The sequence below is a fragment of the Bison bison genome, unplaced genomic scaffold (genome assembly GCF_000754665.1).
Source record: "Bison bison bison isolate TAMUID 2011002044 unplaced genomic scaffold, Bison_UMD1.0 scf7180017864118, whole genome shotgun sequence".
In the NCBI taxonomy this organism is placed as follows: Eukaryota; Metazoa; Chordata; class Mammalia; order Artiodactyla; family Bovidae; genus Bison; species Bison bison.
Window position 1 is genome coordinate 2,730,849 of NW_011494690.1, and position 16,830 is coordinate 2,747,678.

The 16,830-nt window shown below is 35.3% G+C and overlaps 1 protein-coding gene across 3 annotated transcripts in view; it reads left to right on the top strand.

Annotated features, from left to right (window-relative positions):
• GABPB1 (GA binding protein transcription factor, beta subunit 1) overlaps nucleotides 1-16,012 on the top strand; it is a 34,251-nt gene extending 18,239 nt beyond the window's left edge. For 2 of the 3 annotated variants that reach the window (XM_010839500.1, XM_010839501.1), the window contains exons 7-9: nucleotides 7,064-7,249; nucleotides 9,836-9,951; nucleotides 14,509-16,012. In XM_010839500.1, the coding sequence (XP_010837802.1) occupies nucleotides 7,064-7,249; nucleotides 9,836-9,951; nucleotides 14,509-14,661 (455 nt within the window). In that variant the 3' untranslated portion in view covers nucleotides 14,662-16,012. Of the gene's footprint in view, nucleotides 1-7,063; nucleotides 7,250-9,835; nucleotides 9,971-14,508 lie in introns of all 3 variants that reach the window. The other variant, XM_010839502.1, reaches the window with a different exon arrangement.
• The last annotated feature ends 818 nt before the right edge of the window (nucleotides 16,013-16,830 follow it).

A 16,830-nucleotide genomic window follows, 5' to 3' on the forward strand; every position in this document is an offset into this window, starting at 1 on the left:
GAAGTGATGGGACCAGATGCCATGATCTTTGTTTTCTGAATGTTGAGTTTTAAGCCAACTTTTTCACTCTCCTCTTGCACTTTCATCAAGAGGCTCTTTAGTTCTTCACTTTCTGCCATAAGGGTGGTGTCATCTGCATATCTGAGGTTATTGATATTGCTTCATCCAGCCCAGCATTTCTCATGATGTACTCTTGCATATAAGTTAAATAAGCAGGGTGGATATACAGCTTTGACATACTCCTTTCCTGATTTGGAACCAGTCTGTTGTTCCATGTCCAGTTCTAACTGTTGCTTCCTGATCTGCCTACTGATTTCTCAAGAGGCAGATCGGGTGGTCTGATATTCCCATCTCTTTAAGAATTTTCCACAGTTTGTTGTGATCCACACAGTCAAAGGCTTTGGCATAGTCAATAAAGTGGAAGTAGATGTTATTCTAGAGCTCTTGCTTTTTCAGTGATCCAACAGATGTTAGCAATTTGATTTCTGGTTCCTCTGCCTTTTCTAAATCCAGCGTGGTCATCTGGCAGTTCATGGTTAATGTACTGTTGAAGCCTGGCTTGGAGAATTTTGAGCATTCTTGAGTAGTGTGTGAAATGAGTGCAATTATGCCATAGTTTGAGCATTCTTGGCATTGCCTTTCTTTGGGATTGGAATGAAAACTGACCTTTTCCAGTCCTGTGGCCACTGCTGAGTTTTCCAAATTTGCTGGCATATTGAGTGCAGCACTTTCACAGCATCATTTTTTAGGATTTGAAATAGGGCAACTGGAATTCCATCACCTCCACTAGTTTTGTTCGCAGCGATGCTTCCTAAGGCCCACTTGACTTTGCATTCCAGGATGTCTGGCTCTAGGTGAGTGATCACACCATCGTGATTATCTGGGTTGTGAAGATCTTTTTCGTATAGTTTCTCTGTGTATTCTCGTATTGCAAGGAGATCCAGCCAGTCCATCCTAAAGGAAATCTGTCTGGAATATTCATTGGAAGGACTGATGCTGAAGCTGAAACTCCAATACTTTGACCACCTGATGCAAAGAACTGATTCATTTTAAAAGACCCTGATGCTGGGAAAGATTGAAGGTGGGAGGTGAAGTGGATGGCAGAGGATGAGATGGTTGGATGGCATCACCAACTCAATGGACATGAGTTTGAATAAACTCCAGGAGTTGGTGATAGACAGGGAGGCCAGGCTTGCTTCAGTCCATGGGGTTGCAAGGAGTCGGACACAACTGAGCAACTGAACTGAGTCACTGATACTGCTACTTAATCTTTTTAAGAATTGATTTATTAAGGAGCAAGCTTCAGGTAATTAGGATATAATTTTTTTTCCCTCTTTATATTATTTTTTTTTCAGTTTTATTTACTTTACAATATTGTAGTGGTTTTTGCCAAACATTGACGTGAATCCACCATGGGTGTACATGTGTTCCCCATCCTGAACCCTCCTCCCACCTTTCTCCCCTTCCCATCCCTCTGGGTCATCCCAGCACACCAGCCCCGAGCACCCTGTATCATGCATCGAACTTGGACTAGCAATTCATTTCACATATGATATTATACATGTTTCAATGCCATTCTCCCAAATCATCCCACCCTCGCCCTCTCCTACAGAGTCCAAAAGACTGTTCTATACATGTGTGTCTCTTTTACTGTCTCACATACAGGGTTATCATTACCATCTTTCTAAATCCCATATATATGCGTTAGTATACTGTATTGGTGTTTTTCTTTCTGGCTTACTTCACCCTGTATAATAGGCTCCAGTTTCATCCACCTCATTAGAACTGATTCAAATGTATTCTTTTTAATGGCTGACAAATATTGGATTGTGTATATGTACCACAGCTTTCTTATCCATTCATCTGCTGATGGGCATCTAGGTTGCTTTCATGTCCTGGCTATTATAAACAGTGCTGCGATGAACATTGGGGTACACGTGTCTCTTTCAACTGTGGTTCAATTAGGATATAATTAAAATAAAAATGTGATACCTATTGTCAAAATCATATGTCTCAAATTGACATGAGAAGGATATTATCACTTTGAGCACTTCAAATATAAAACAGAGTAATTATTCACTGTCATAGTCTGTAGATTCATTAAGGTTTATTTATCTGTAACTCATGTGCCTCTTAAAAGTTTTTCTTTATTTGTACACACTGTTACTTGGTATACTGATTTCTGCCCAAACAGATAAGAACAATTTTATAGATGATAGCTACTCCTATGAAATTGTATTTTAGCAGGTGCTGATTAGTAAGCTTTGATAAAATTTTGATTTAAAGAAAATATTACCTCTTTATAAAAAATGTATATGTATATACACTCTGTCAGGGACTAAGTGTGGACATCTATTTAAACTGAGGGAATGCGTTTCTTTTTCATCTTTTAACTCACCTCTAAGTTAAGAAGGTTTCTATTTGCTGGAAGTTACCATCATAGTGTTTGATAATTTTAAGAATTATATTTTTCTTTTGTCTGATATTTCATCTTCTTATACCAAATAAATCTGATTTGCAGTCTAGTTGTGGTTCATTTTTGCTTGTTAGTATTTAAGTTCTTTTGCTTTATTTGATTTGTCATAGTAGTTACCTAGCCAGGTAAGAGATTTACCATCAGAAAATAATGTATGAGTTCTAGATGTTTAGATACATTTGACCATTTCACTTGACTAGAAAGTTGTGCAGAGGTTTCCTTAAAATATGCTTTTTTATTTTTTTCTTATGCTCTCATTTCACTAATTTTAGAAAAAGCAAACATCTTCTTGAAACATACATATTTGAAATGTTCTCTTAGTATATTTTCCTGTGCATGAAACTAAGGGGAGTTTAGTTAGGAGTCTGTGGCACTCACCTGGGGAAGAAGTAATGGTAGCATGGATTAAGATCTGGCAAAGAGATAATAAGAAGTGAATAGAGTTGAGAGTTATTTGGATCATAGCTCAGTTGGTAAAGAATCCACCTGTAATGCAGGAGACCCTTGCTCGATTCCTAGTTTGAGAAGGTCCACTGGAAAAGCGATAGGCTACCCACTCCAGTATTCTTTGTCTTCCCTTGTGGCTGAGATGGTAAAGAATCTGCCTCCAATGTGGGAGACCTGGGTTCGATTCCTGGGTTGGGAAGATCCCCTGGAAAAGGGAAAGGCCATCCACTCTGGTATTCTGGCCTGGAGAATTCCACAGTCCATAGGGTCGCAAAGAGCCAGACACGACTGAATGACTTTCACTTACACTTTATTTGGATATAGAATTGGAAGTTAAAATTGTTAGATGTAGGCCTTAAATATACAGTGTAGTTTTAGTCCTTTTGAAATTAGCTCTCAGAAAACTATTTTGTGGCTTTTGTTTGCAGTCTCACATTGATGTTGCATTGCTTAGACTAATTTTTTTTCTTGTGGCACAGCTTTATAATCCCTTGACTAAATGAATATCTGTGACTACCCTTCTTTTTGTCTTTAGTGCATCTTTGACTAATTGTTAATACAGTGGTTTTTCCAAAGGTATAATGAGTCTGGTGGCTGTTTACCTCCTTTCTCCTAATAGTGAATTGGCTTTCAGGGATAAGTTAGTGGAGCTGATAATATTGTTTTGTTTTTGCCTGTTTTTTTTTTTTTTTTAAATTTCAGATTCGAATTCAGGAGATAATACTTCTGAAATGTTATGCTTTTCTTCAGTAAGCATAGTTTCTGTTTTATTGTTGAAATGTTTATATACATAGAATTTTCAGTCTTTTAAGAATACCTCAAAGACAGTTTTTTCCTTATCTTAGTTGAATTTTATGGCATTAAAATTCAAAAGTTAGGTTGAATAAGAGGTCTCAAATATTTTCAAAGATGGTGCAGGTTATCTAGCCTCTCTTTGTATATTACAGCTTGACTTTTAAATCAGCAATGAATATTTATTAGTTATTTTGTTTTATCTAGGAGTTTTATATTTGGATATATCTGTGGATTTATAGTTTTTTTTAATGACATTCTTTGTAAAGTTTTTAGGTTTTCTCTTTTATTCTTATATGTTTCAACACTTCACTGTTAGGTTGTTCTTAGGATTACTCAGGGGCTACTTTGTTTTCTTACATAATTGGTTTCCTTATAATTTTTTCTTAATTCCTCACCAAAGTACAACTTGAAAGCTTTTTAGATGAAAGGCCAGAACTCTGTTATCTTAATGATAGTCATTGCAAAGAATACAAAGATGAAAGTTCGAGTTGTGTCTTGATTATGTGTGATCTCAGAAATTTCTTATGTATGATTATGTTTTAGAAATATTTGCTACTTACAGGTACCATTCATCCAGAGTGAACATTTCTTTTTCATATGGATATTTAAAAGAAAAATCAAAGCAATAGTTAATGTGTTTGAAAACCTCGGTAGTTATTCTATCGAATATATTACTGTTTTATGCCCTACATTTCATTTTATAATTATCTTCCTGAAATTTTCTTAAGTGCTTGGTGATAAAGTGTAATTATTGTTTAAGACAAACAAAAATGAGAGAACCGAAAACATAAAGATTGTTTGCATTTTGAATATCATCTGTGGTTTGTATTGTGATCTCTGATTACCCAAGTAACAGAGTCGCAGAGTTACAGCCATATCTCTTGCCATGAGTTCATCCTTGAAAACTAGGGTCCCAGTACCTATCTTGCCTTTTTTGTTTAAAAAAAGGAGTTTGTTTAATTAAGGCATATCTGTATTTAGTGAATCCTGTGGTTGTTGATATCCAGGTTGTTCTACTGGAAGTTGGTAGCAGCTTAGCATGTTTCAGAGTAAATGTGTATCTGAAGGGTAGCATGACTTTAGGAGAGAATTATTTTATTTCATTACACTTTTGGTAAAGTGTTACCTCAAATAACACATTTCAGAGAACCATATCATTTAGAAATAGTTTTTTTTGTCATTTCCTTTTTCAGAATTAGTTATATTAAAACTTTTTTTCATAGAAAAATTGGAGAATGAACTTTATACCTTGTACCTGTATTCACACCTGTTAACATCTTGCCACCACTGCATGTTCACACACAGACACATGCTTTTATTTTGCCAAATTATCTGAAAGTAGGTTACAGGCATCATGGCACTTGATCCTTAAATTCTTCAGCATGTATCTACCAAGAACAAGGACACTTCCTACATACTCACTGTTCTATTATATTTTCTACAAACATAAACATTAATTTAGTAATACTATCTGACATGTGATTCATATTCAAGTTTCCTCAACCCCAAAATGTCCTTTATAATGGTTTGTTTTCATCTGGGATCCAGTCAGAATTCACACACTGTATTCAATTATTTTGTCTTTTGAGTCTCCCCCAAACTAGGATAGTCCTGCTGTATTGCCCCTTTTTTTTTTTTTATACTTAAAAAAATCTGTTTATTTGGCTATGGAGGGTCTTAGTTGCGGCCCGTGGGATTTAGTTCCTTGACCAGATCTAGCTCCCTTTGTTGGGAGCACGGAGTCTTAGCCACAGGACCACCAGGGAAGGTCCCCTTGCTTGTTCTTTATGACTTTGAACTCTGTAGATTCATTTGAACATTTTGTCTCTCAAAAACATTTCACCAGTATTTTTTTTTTAACATCCATTGATGATGCTTTCTTAAATAAGTTATTACACTGGGGGTTACAGTGATAATTTTTCTTCTTTTGTTAATTAATGTCATTCTTCTATCAAGAAGATCCTAGTTCTTTCCCCCTTTCTCTCTTCTTTCATGAGATATTATCATGGATAAGTGGATTTTTAAAAATTCAGTGTGTTTGCTGTCCATTTGCTGTCATTTTTCCTTTTGATGCCTTTTTTTTTTTAATGTGTAACATATATATATAGAAAAATCCGTTAATGTATAGTTTAATGAATTGTCACAAGGTAAATACTCTTGTCTAATCTCATTGCTCAGTTCATAAATGGAAAGTACTCATTATGTATACTGTGTCTGATTTACACCACCCAGTATGCTCTTTTGTCAGATTTATCCATGTTTTGTATTTAGTCACTTTAATTGCTATGTAGTATTCCAGTGTGTGAATCTACCGTTTTGTTAACCAGTTTGTTTATTCATTCTACTTTTGACGGATATCTGATTTGTTTCAAGTTTTTGACTAATATGAGTAAAGCTGATATGAATATTTGCGAGTATATCTTTTGGGATCAGTAGTTGGGTATAGAATTGCCTGTGGGAAAGGATTTTGGCAATTTCTTTACCTAGGCAAGACCTGGAGTGCTGCTGTTTTCAGCTGCCAGAATCCTGTCTGAACCTTTCATGAAATACTGAGAGCATAGTTTTGAATTTTATTTATGTAAATGTTAATGTATTATTTGATATCCAACAGTACCAGATCTATGTGCCACTTATTATAAAGGCAACCCTTGCTCACACAATCCAAAAAGGGAATGCTGTTTATTCTGTCTGCTTGAGAAGTACAGAGCTCCATGTTTTGTTGGATGAGAAATGTATATCAACTCATTTGTAAATTTAGATGGAGTATCACCACATACAGTATTTTATTTTTTGGATTTTAGAATTTTATTAAGATGGCGTAAGTACTTTGTCATATCTGTGACCTTAGGAGATCTTATAAATTTTGCACCTCATAGAACTAAATGAAGGCAGTTTATTTAAACACATGTATGCATACATAGCTGAAACCCCCTTATTGTAAATTGTGGAACTTGTAATCAGCTGTTTATATAGGTATCTACAGCACCACTAGAGACTGAATTTAAAAACCATGTAAAAGCTCTCCTGTATAAGAAAAATGGCTTCCCTGGGGGCTTAGATTGTGAAGAATCTGCCTGCCATGCCGGAGACCCGGGTTCGATCACTGGTTTAGGAAGATCCCCTGGAGGAGGGCATGGCAACCCATTCCAGTATTCTTGCCCGGAGAATCCCATGGACAGAGGAGCCTAGCAGGCTACAGTCCATGTGGTCGCAAAGAGTCGGACACAGCTGAGTGGATAGCACACTCATAAGAAAGAAGCAAGGACAGCAAAAGTAGCAGAGTAAAAACAAACTTCTCTTCATGCTTCTATGTATGTTCATTGATTTTCACTTTTTTTTTTCCAGTAGTGGCTACGGAGGAAGTAGTTACTGCAGAATCTGTGGATGGTGCAATTCAGCAAGTAGTTAGTTCAGGGGGTCAGCAAGTCATCACAATAGTTACAGATGGAATTCAGCTTGGAAATTTGCACTCCATTCCAACAAGTGGAATAGGTCAGCCCATCATTGTGACCATGCCAGATGGACAACAAGGTGGGTAGAAGGCATTTACATAAATGGTGTTTATTCTTAATTCTCAGGAAATTGGACAGTACTTTTTCCTAGGCCATTTAATACAATTCAGATATTGTATGAGCTTGTAAAAACACTATGTGAGAAAAGGCTACTTAAAAAGAAGTTGGACACGGTGGCAACTTTTAGCAGCTTTGTTGATAATTGTCCCATTTTTTTCATTTTGAGTAATAAGAGAGTAGTAATAAAATGGATGAAACATAAGCCCCAGATACATTTTAATCAAACTAAAAGGCTGAGAAAACCACAAAATTCCATATTTTAAGTGATTGCCAAAAACATCTTAAAATCTAAGCCAGGGCAGGAGAACCCTCAGGGAAACCCATAGTTGTGCATCAAGAAAAGGAGTTGAGCTCAGAAATCAGCAATAAATATACACTTCCAGCAAGACAGGGCCCAGTCTGAGTGGGCAGTGCTGCAAGTAGGGTTAAGATAGACTAGACGTGAAAGCTGCAGGAAGCAGAAAGAGAAGGTGCAGAAAGTTCCTATCTGAGCAAGCATCACCCTGTACCCAGTATTTCCCAATCCCTGCCCTGATCTAAAAGAAAAGTATGTGCACATATAACCTTCTGGAAAATGACTCAGGATTGTAAAGACTAAGTCTCTTCATGGCCATGAAGAAAGTGGGGGAAAGAGAGGGCTGGAGGGAGAAGTCCTCCTAAACTAGGTTTGATTGAGAGTGGCAGGGAGGTATGGCCTTGCAGAGAGACTAGGTCTCAAGGAAAGATTTTGTTTCTTTAGCAGTAGAGGAGGAAACGCTTGACCTGTGAAGCCTGGGAGGCTTTTCTCTCATGCAGGTGCTCCAGGATTTGGATCAAGACCAAGTACTTTCACAAGTTTTAAGAACTAATTCTAACTATATAGAAAAGAAGAAGCTTTCACTCCAATTAAAATAAATAAATTTATATTTTAAAAAAGCTTTCAGAGTACTTGTTTTAAGCAAATACAACACTGTTTCCAAAACTTGATACTAAACACACAGACTAATCTCATTGATGAACAAATGGAAAGAAACTCATGTTTTTGGATCAAATGACTCACTGTCATAAAGCTCTCAATTCTTCCTGACCTAATTGATAAGTGTGATGTGATGGGGGCGAAAGGCTGTACTGATTTACTAGGACTGCCATACAAACTATCACAGTCTGAGTAACTTAACAGAAACTTATCTTCTCACAGTACTGTAGGCTGAAAGTCCAAGATCAAGGCACTGGCAGGCTTGGTTCCTTCCGAGGCCTTTCTCCTTGCTTACAGGTGGTTGCCTCCTTGCTGTGTCCTCACAGAGTCATCCCTCAGTCTGTGTGTCTTCTGCGACCCAACCTCTTACAAGGATAGCAGTCACACTGTGTTAGGACCCACTCAAAGGACCTCATTTTACCTGTTTAACCTTTTTAAAGGTCCTGTCTCCAAATGCATTCTGAGGTACTGAGGATTAGGAAGGACTTAAACATTTGAATTTTGAGGGGGACACAATTTAGGCCATAATAAAAACCAATAGGTCTTTTTTTGGAACTTGCCAAACTGATTCTGAAATTTATATTGATGAAAGAGGAGGAAGAGCAATGAGGGGAACTTACTGAATATTAGTAGAAACATTTAAAGCCTTCACAATTTAAAATTATAAATGGCATATGATTATATAGACTATATAGACAGTCCAGTGAAACAAATGTAAACTTCTCAGTTCTTTTTGAGTAAATTTTTAAATGTAGTATGATATGAGTTAAAAGAAATACTTTAATTCTCAATATTTCTAATGTTCTTAATTAATACTGGTTTTACTATTTTTCATTTGTTTACGTTTACAAATGACAGTAAGAGATTTTTTAATGTTTTGACATTAGAAGCTGTAGGACGGTTGTATTTTCCCCAATGATTAGTAAGATTGTTTTGCATAGTTTAAGCTTGTACACTCATTTTTACGTTCTTGCTCTGTTATGCAAAGCAAGGACAGCCTCTCCCTCTCAGTATATTTACATTTGTATAAATAGATACTAAAAACTGGGGCAAAGTCCAACAACCCAATGGATGAGCAAAGCTTATGAACAGTGTTCGTAATAGTGTGTCCACATAGTGGAACAGAATGCAGCTAAATTAAAGAAAGCTCTGTAAGTCTTGATGAAAGGTACCTAGGTATATGAAGTGGAAACAGCAGATACTTTCATGAAAGAAAGAAAAAAGAGAATTGCAAATTCATATTCATTTTTACATGAATGAACACAAGAACAATGCATAAGAAACCAATAAAAGCAATTACCTGTTAGCAAAATATGCTTGTTAAATATTATTTTGATTTTGAGCCATATGAATGAATATATTGTCTATAAAATTAAAAAATAGGCACTTTAAATGATAGTTTTCAGTAAAAAGGCAAGAAGTTGAAGACAAAAATATGGACATTTCTCATAAAAAGGAAATCAGTGTTATGAAATAACTGGCTTTGGAATATATTTATCTTAGATGAGTTGCATCAACAATATCAAGACTAGTTTTAATTCTTCTAAACCTATCTGAAAATGAAGTAATGAGTAAATTTTTTCATTTTAGTATTAACAGTACCAGCAACGGACATTGCTGAAGAAACTGTTATAAGTGAAGAACCGCCAGCCAAAAGACAATGTATTGAAATAATTGAAAACCGGGTGGAGTCTGCAGAAATAGAAGTAAGGAGTCTTTTACCCGGTGTGTTTTGCTGCAGTCATCCAAAATAAATTTCATCTGCTTTTTTTTTTGTCTTTTATATTTATTACTGACAGTATTGTTTTGATATAGAATGAGTACTTTTTTGTCTAGTTTTTTTTTGCCTTATTCATATAGCAAGCCTTCAATAAATAAATATTGAATGAATGAATGAATGAGTGAAGAATCTGTTTGTAACAGTCTTTCATCATGGTAACATTGGAATGTCTTTGGTCTTTGCACTTCATCCTTTATTTTCTATTAAATTTACATACATCATTCTCACAGTCACTAGAGGGAATGTCACTATATATTGACTAAACATTTTTTTTCTTTCAAAAATGAAATGCAAATGTCTATTTGGGCTGGAAGATCCTCTTAAAGAATGTTGGAGTTTGTCAACTGAGTTAATTTTTTTGAAAAAGCCATAGATAACCGCTTATTTCACTGTTGAGTCCATTAAGGAAATTAAATGTAGACTAGCTGTTGATAGGGTCACCTTTTTTTTTTACCTCTGCCAATCTAGTTTGAATTGTAAACTAGTTTGTAAATATGACTATTCCATAGTTACCTCGTAGATTTTTTTCTCACATTTCTGTAAATAGAATTGTTCCCCCAAGTTTATAATTAACTACATCAAAATGAAAATAAGATCTTTCTTGAATAACTTTTAAAGAGCAACTGCAATGTAAAGACAAGAAGTTTGGATTTGAAATTAAATGAGCTGGATTTGAATCCCACTTCTTGCCCCTCCTATTAGCTTTGAGGCAAGTTATCTTACCTTTCTGCACTTCTGTTTTATTTTCTCCCACATTTGAATTTAGGATAACAATATCTGCATTTTGGGGGTTTTATGAGAGTTGAAAAAGTCAGCCTATTGTTATATTCACATTCATAATATCTAATATATGTGAATAGTAAACATCGGTATTTAGAAATGCTTTGTTAAGGTTCTTGTTATTATACAAAAAAGAGGATTTTAAAAAATGTCACCTAAAGGAAACGTAGTTCTAACTGAGGACAGTTAGAAAATATTGTTGCCCAAATTCATTTACATGTAAGACTAGTGGCCACAATCTCAAAGTATATATATTACTGAGTTAAGAAGAATTTAATTCATGGTTTAACCAGATGTTTAGTAATGTTTAATTATTGAGGGTGTGTTGTTTTATTTCTTCAAAATTTAGAGTAATAGACTAAAGTTCTTATAAATTAACCATTTATTTCATTGAATGGTGTCAGTATACTTATTTTTTAATAATCTTTAATATCTTTTACAGATAAATCAGTTGATCTTTTTTTTCTGACATAAAATGAAAAAGATTTTGTCATGTACTTTGCTTTAACTATTTAATAAAACACTTTTAAATTACTTGAATTTTTATTTAACATAAACTGACTTAATTCAGCATTTCTTTTAATTGGAGTACAGTTGATTTATGTCAGTTCACCATTTTTAAAACAGTGAATATGCAGCCTGTAGCTTTTATTTACCTAACAACCAGGGAGAGTTGCTGTTTTCTTCAAATTTCACCCTGATTCCACCTACAGTCTTTCAGAAACCAGGGAGAATAATTACAAATAACAAGGAAGTATGAACTGAGATATGTAAAGTAACTAGAACCAAGGAGACAGCACTTCAGGGAGATGGAATTTTACCTTGATATAAAGAACTTAAGGAAGTTAGAGTTTCAGCTCAATTTTTGTAATTGAGTTACCTGGTAATAAAAATCTTATTTACCGTCACTGGAAATGTTCAGGCCAAAGTTGCATAATCTTAGAGCTACTGCAGAGAGACCTTGAAGCATAGAGTGAGCAGAGATGGTAGAGGCGGGCAGGGGATACAGAATGAAGAGAGACCTCCAATGTTTTCATTAAACTGTTTTCTTAGAGTACATGAAGTAGTTCTTTGGATTTTATTTTCGTAGATGACCAGTAGAGTTGTCTTAGGGATATATTTTTATATTCCTTTCTAAGTGATTGCTTGGCCAAAAACCTCAAGAGTTTCTCAAAATCAGTGGTTCTTAACTGGAGCAATTTTGACCCCAGGGGACATTTGGCAATATCTGGATACATTTCAGGTTGTCACAATGAGGGAAATGCCACTGACATTTAGTGTATGGAGGCTGGGGTTGCTGCTAAACGTTCCATAGGGTGTGTTTTGCCTTCTGTTCAGCCTTCATAGTGGAAAAGCAGCCACAGACAGTTTGGTAATGAGTGGGTATGGCTGTATTTCTGTTAAACTTTATTTATAAAAATAGGATCATGTTTGGCCCATGGCAGTTAGAGGATGTTTGCACACAAGCCGACAGCTCACACACCCTGCCTCAGTTTCTTTTTTAAAAAAATATTTAATGGTTAAGAATATGAGTCTGGAATCAAATTTAGGTTTGAATGATAATTTTCTGAGTGTGATTGGTCAAGTTATTTAACATTTCAAGGCTTGGCTTCCCCATCCGTAAGAAGGGGAAAATAATAGCACCTACATTATCAAATTGTTGAAAGGTTCAAGTGAGAATGCATGTGAAGGACTAGTACAGTGGTGAGCGTATAGTAAATGCTCAGTAACTTGCTATTATTATTATCTTCTAAAAGTTACACTGAGGTATGGTAGAAGATAAATCACTATTATGATTTTTTTGCTTTATAATAAAGTAAAATAAATTGGAATATTAAAAAATCATATATAAAACTGTTAAAAGATAATTGCTAATAGTTGAAACAGAATTTGAGAATCCTATTTGGAAATAAAGCAAATTTGAAGTCTTTGTCCCATTATTCTATTGCCTAATGTAATAATAATATATTGTTGGGCATGAAGTTGTAGTGTAAGATAAATATCTTCCTTACTGGTTTCATAAACTGAAATAATTGTGAATCTCTTGCTCTGTCTAAATGTGAATAAATAGCTAATTTTATAAGATACCTTGAAGTTTATTTTTTCTAATATTTCCTACCAAATTAGGGCAAGTTTTTATCTATATTCAAAACTTTGACTGGCAAAGGATCTTATTAGGACAGGTAAAATTGTAAAACATTTAAATGCACAGCTGTGTGTTCTCCTACCAGAGCAAGGTGGTCTAGCTTGTACCCTTTCTAAAGTCCTGCAGGTCACTGACAGGGACTGGTATCCATTGCTTATATGAGGTTGGCATCTTGCCTGTAGTAAGGAGAAAAGAGGAGCAGGGTAAGGCTTAGGCATTTCTTAACTTGGAGATGATGGGCACACCTTTCTTCTACTGTACATTTTATGTAATTGGACAATTTGGAGACTACATGTGCAATCAATCACTCCAACTTTTGGTGGGCTCATGGGAAAAACTAATGTTGGATCTAGCTTCATTCCCAGTGTAGGGAAGGCAGTGGGATCACAGGAAGGCAGGACTATTAGACATGTTCCTCCTTATGGACCATGTGAATAGTGAAGGGAAGGGAATCTTTTGGTGTTCCCAGTGGACGTGGGTCAAAAAGAGAGTGGAAGAGACCCTCATAGTGTTCTGTTTCCCAGTAAGCTGCCGACCCCTTGCCTTTACCTTCAGTTCTCTCTGGTTAAGTGTCTTGTCCAGTGGCAACCTGGCCTCATTTTGTGACTAGTAGTTCTGCTCTTGGCCCCCACCTCATTCAGAGGGCTTGTGCTTCTGAGATGAGATTGAGCTTGGGTCTGTGCAAGTTGAGTTTTTGTCCATATGCTTACTGAAGGTATGGGAAAGGAGTTGAAATGTTTTCCCTTAGACAACTGTATAAGGGCAGAGTGAGGAGGAGGAGAAAGAATATCATTTTCATTGGACCAGATTAGTGTTTCACCTCTCAATTTATTCAGGAACTTAATACACGTGTTTTACAATATATAATGGATCGCAATAGAGAAATTAATATTTTACTGATTTGTAAAATGGTATAATTTAGGAAATACTCATCTAGACCAGCCCTCTTCATTTTGAAGGTGAGGAATCTTGCTTGCTATCATAGGAAATGATAGTTTTAAACACAGTAACAGTAGAACCTCATAAACCTGACTCATTGTGTTATGGGAAAGCTACATCATCTCTGAGCATCATTTTTCTCATCTATAAAATGGGCATAATATCTATCTTACAGACTTGTTATTGGAAACCACCTTGTTAATCAACATATATAATGGGTTTTCAATGAATACTATTTTTTTTATAATTAGTAGCTTTTTAACATCACAGATAAAGATGTAAAGAGGTATGGCTATATATTTCCCTATTTAAGTTTTTCACTAGTTTTTATAGTTGGTATAAAAGTACAGGTACCCAGTTTGGGTTCATCATGGTAGTTTTATTTCGAATTAGCAAATAATTTCCTTGAGGTCAGAAACTAGTCTTTATCTCATATTGAGGAGCTCAAAATGAGGGCTTTAATTATAAGAGAATTGGTTGAAAAGGCAAGATGTCTCAGAAATACCAATAGATGGCTACTTTTAACTACTACAGGTTTCTTTATTTGTAGGATATATACTTGAATGTGTTAATGTATTTGTGCAGTTATGAAAAAAAAACTTTTTTTTTGTTAATTAGGAGAGAGAAGCTCTTCAGAAACAGCTGGATGAAGCTAATCGAGAAGCACAGAAATACCGACAGCAACTTCTAAAGAAAGAACAGGAAGCAGAGGCCTACAGACAGAAATTAGAAGCTATGACGCGTCTTCAGACTAATAAAGAAGCTGTTTAATTGAAATGAACATATAGTTTGAGTTTACTTTTGGTCAAGAAAGAATACAATCTTGAACTGTACATGATAAGGTGCAGTCATGGAAAGACAGGATAATTGAAGAGACTGCAGATGGATAATTGGACTTAAGCCATGAGCTCTGAGTTCTTGTAACATAAAACTTTAGAAGTTGTGAAATGTATTTAAAACTGAATTCTGTAAATAGTTTTTTTTTTTTTTTAGTTCCAAATGAGTTGATAAAGATTGTTGAAGAGATCCAAAAACACAATAAGCCACCGTTTTTGTGAATTCTTTTTGATATTAGTACAAACCTTAATTTCTCAGAAATGGAACAGTTTTAAGGGTGATCGTTGTTGATTAGACCAAATGTGTAATAATTATGTGGTGGACTGATGCTGGAATTACTCCTGTTGGTATAAACTTCTATATGAAGAGAAGATTTCTACCAGGAAATCTTTGTACAGCTTTAAGTTGTCTCAGATTCTCTGAAAACATTTTTTAGAAAGCAGATTTTTATATTTGTTCAATTTCAGCTATACCCAAGTAGATTTACATGTATATGAAGCAAATATTTTTTAAAACTTTCTGTTTGTACATATTCTGCATGTTTTATAATTTTGGAATGCATCACTTGCATAGGTATTATTTTTCCCACAAAGATGATGAAAGTTACTAGGAAAGAAAGAAACCCTTTTATTCTGTAGGTCCTTGAAACTAAGTAAGCTAGCAGCTGGTTTTATTGGAATGACAATGTTCTTGGAAGGAGCAGCTTACAAGATATCTTGAATTTTCAAACTGCAAAATTTATGCTTTTTTGAAAATTTCGTAGTGGGGATGTGAAACTCTTCTGTGCCTTCCATCATGATTTCCACATGAAAGCACTTTAAGGCACTGGATTTTAAGATAATGTTTTTGGAAAACTCAAAACATGGGTTTCTGAAATACTTCATGGACTCATTTCCCCCCCAGGAAATTATTCTTACAGAAAAGAAAAAAACTGCTTTTGTATGTAGAACAAGAACTTTTTGTACTACAGTGATGCTATAGATATGTCTAACATAACTTTATCTTCTCCCTGTGAAAGCTGTAAGTCTGTGCTGTGACTGGCTCTCATCACAGTATTGTTGAATTCCACAAATGTATGGACATTAAACTCAGACATACTGTTGCTTTTTTTGTAAAACATAACTTCAAGCTCTTTTCTTGGTTTATTTTTTGATGTTTTATTGCTTTATGAAAATGTTTAACCCTAAGACCCTTCTAGATTACCTATACTGTATAAAGAAGCAGTTACCCTTAAAACTGTACTCTGACCTACTTTTCTATTTTACAATTAAATATCTTTTCCACATATGTTCAGTGTAGACTTATATTTTTGACCGCATTTTTTCACACATTAAAAAGTTTGTTCTGTGTATTATGGCAATATTCCACCCTTGCTGTTGAGTCACTAAGTCATGTCCAGCTCTTTGTGACTCCATGACTACAGCACACCAGGTCTTTCACTGTCCCCTGGAGTGTGCTCAAAGTCATGTCCTTTGAGTGAGTGATGCTATCTAACCATCTCATCCTCTGCCACGCTATTCTCCTTTTGCCTTCAGTCTCTGAGCATCAGGATCTTTTCCAGTGAGTTGGCTCTTCTTATCAAATGGCCAAACTATTGGAGCTTCAGCTTTAGCATCAGTCTTTCCAGTGAATATTCAGGGTTGACTTCCTTTATAATTGATTGGTTTGATCTTGTTGCAGTTCAAGGACTATCAAGAGTCTTATACAACACAATTTGAAAGCATCAATTCTTTGACGCTCAGTGTTCTTTATGGTCCAACTGTCTCATCCATATGTTATTACTGGAAAAACCATAGCTTTGACTATACTGACCTTTGTTGGCAAAGTGATGTCTCTGCTTTTTAATATGTTGTCTAGGTTGTTCATAACTTTGCTTCCAAGGAGTGAGCATCTTTTAATTTCATGGCTGCAGCCACCATCTGCAGTGATTTTGGGGCCCAAGAAAACAAAATTTGTCACTGCTTCCACTTTTCCCCCTTCTATTTGCCATAAAGGGATGTGACCGGATACCATCTTAGTTTTTTTCTTAATTTAGCTTTTTTCATGTTGAGTTTCAAGCCAGCTTTTTTACTCTTCTCTTTCACCCTCATCAAGAGGCTCTTT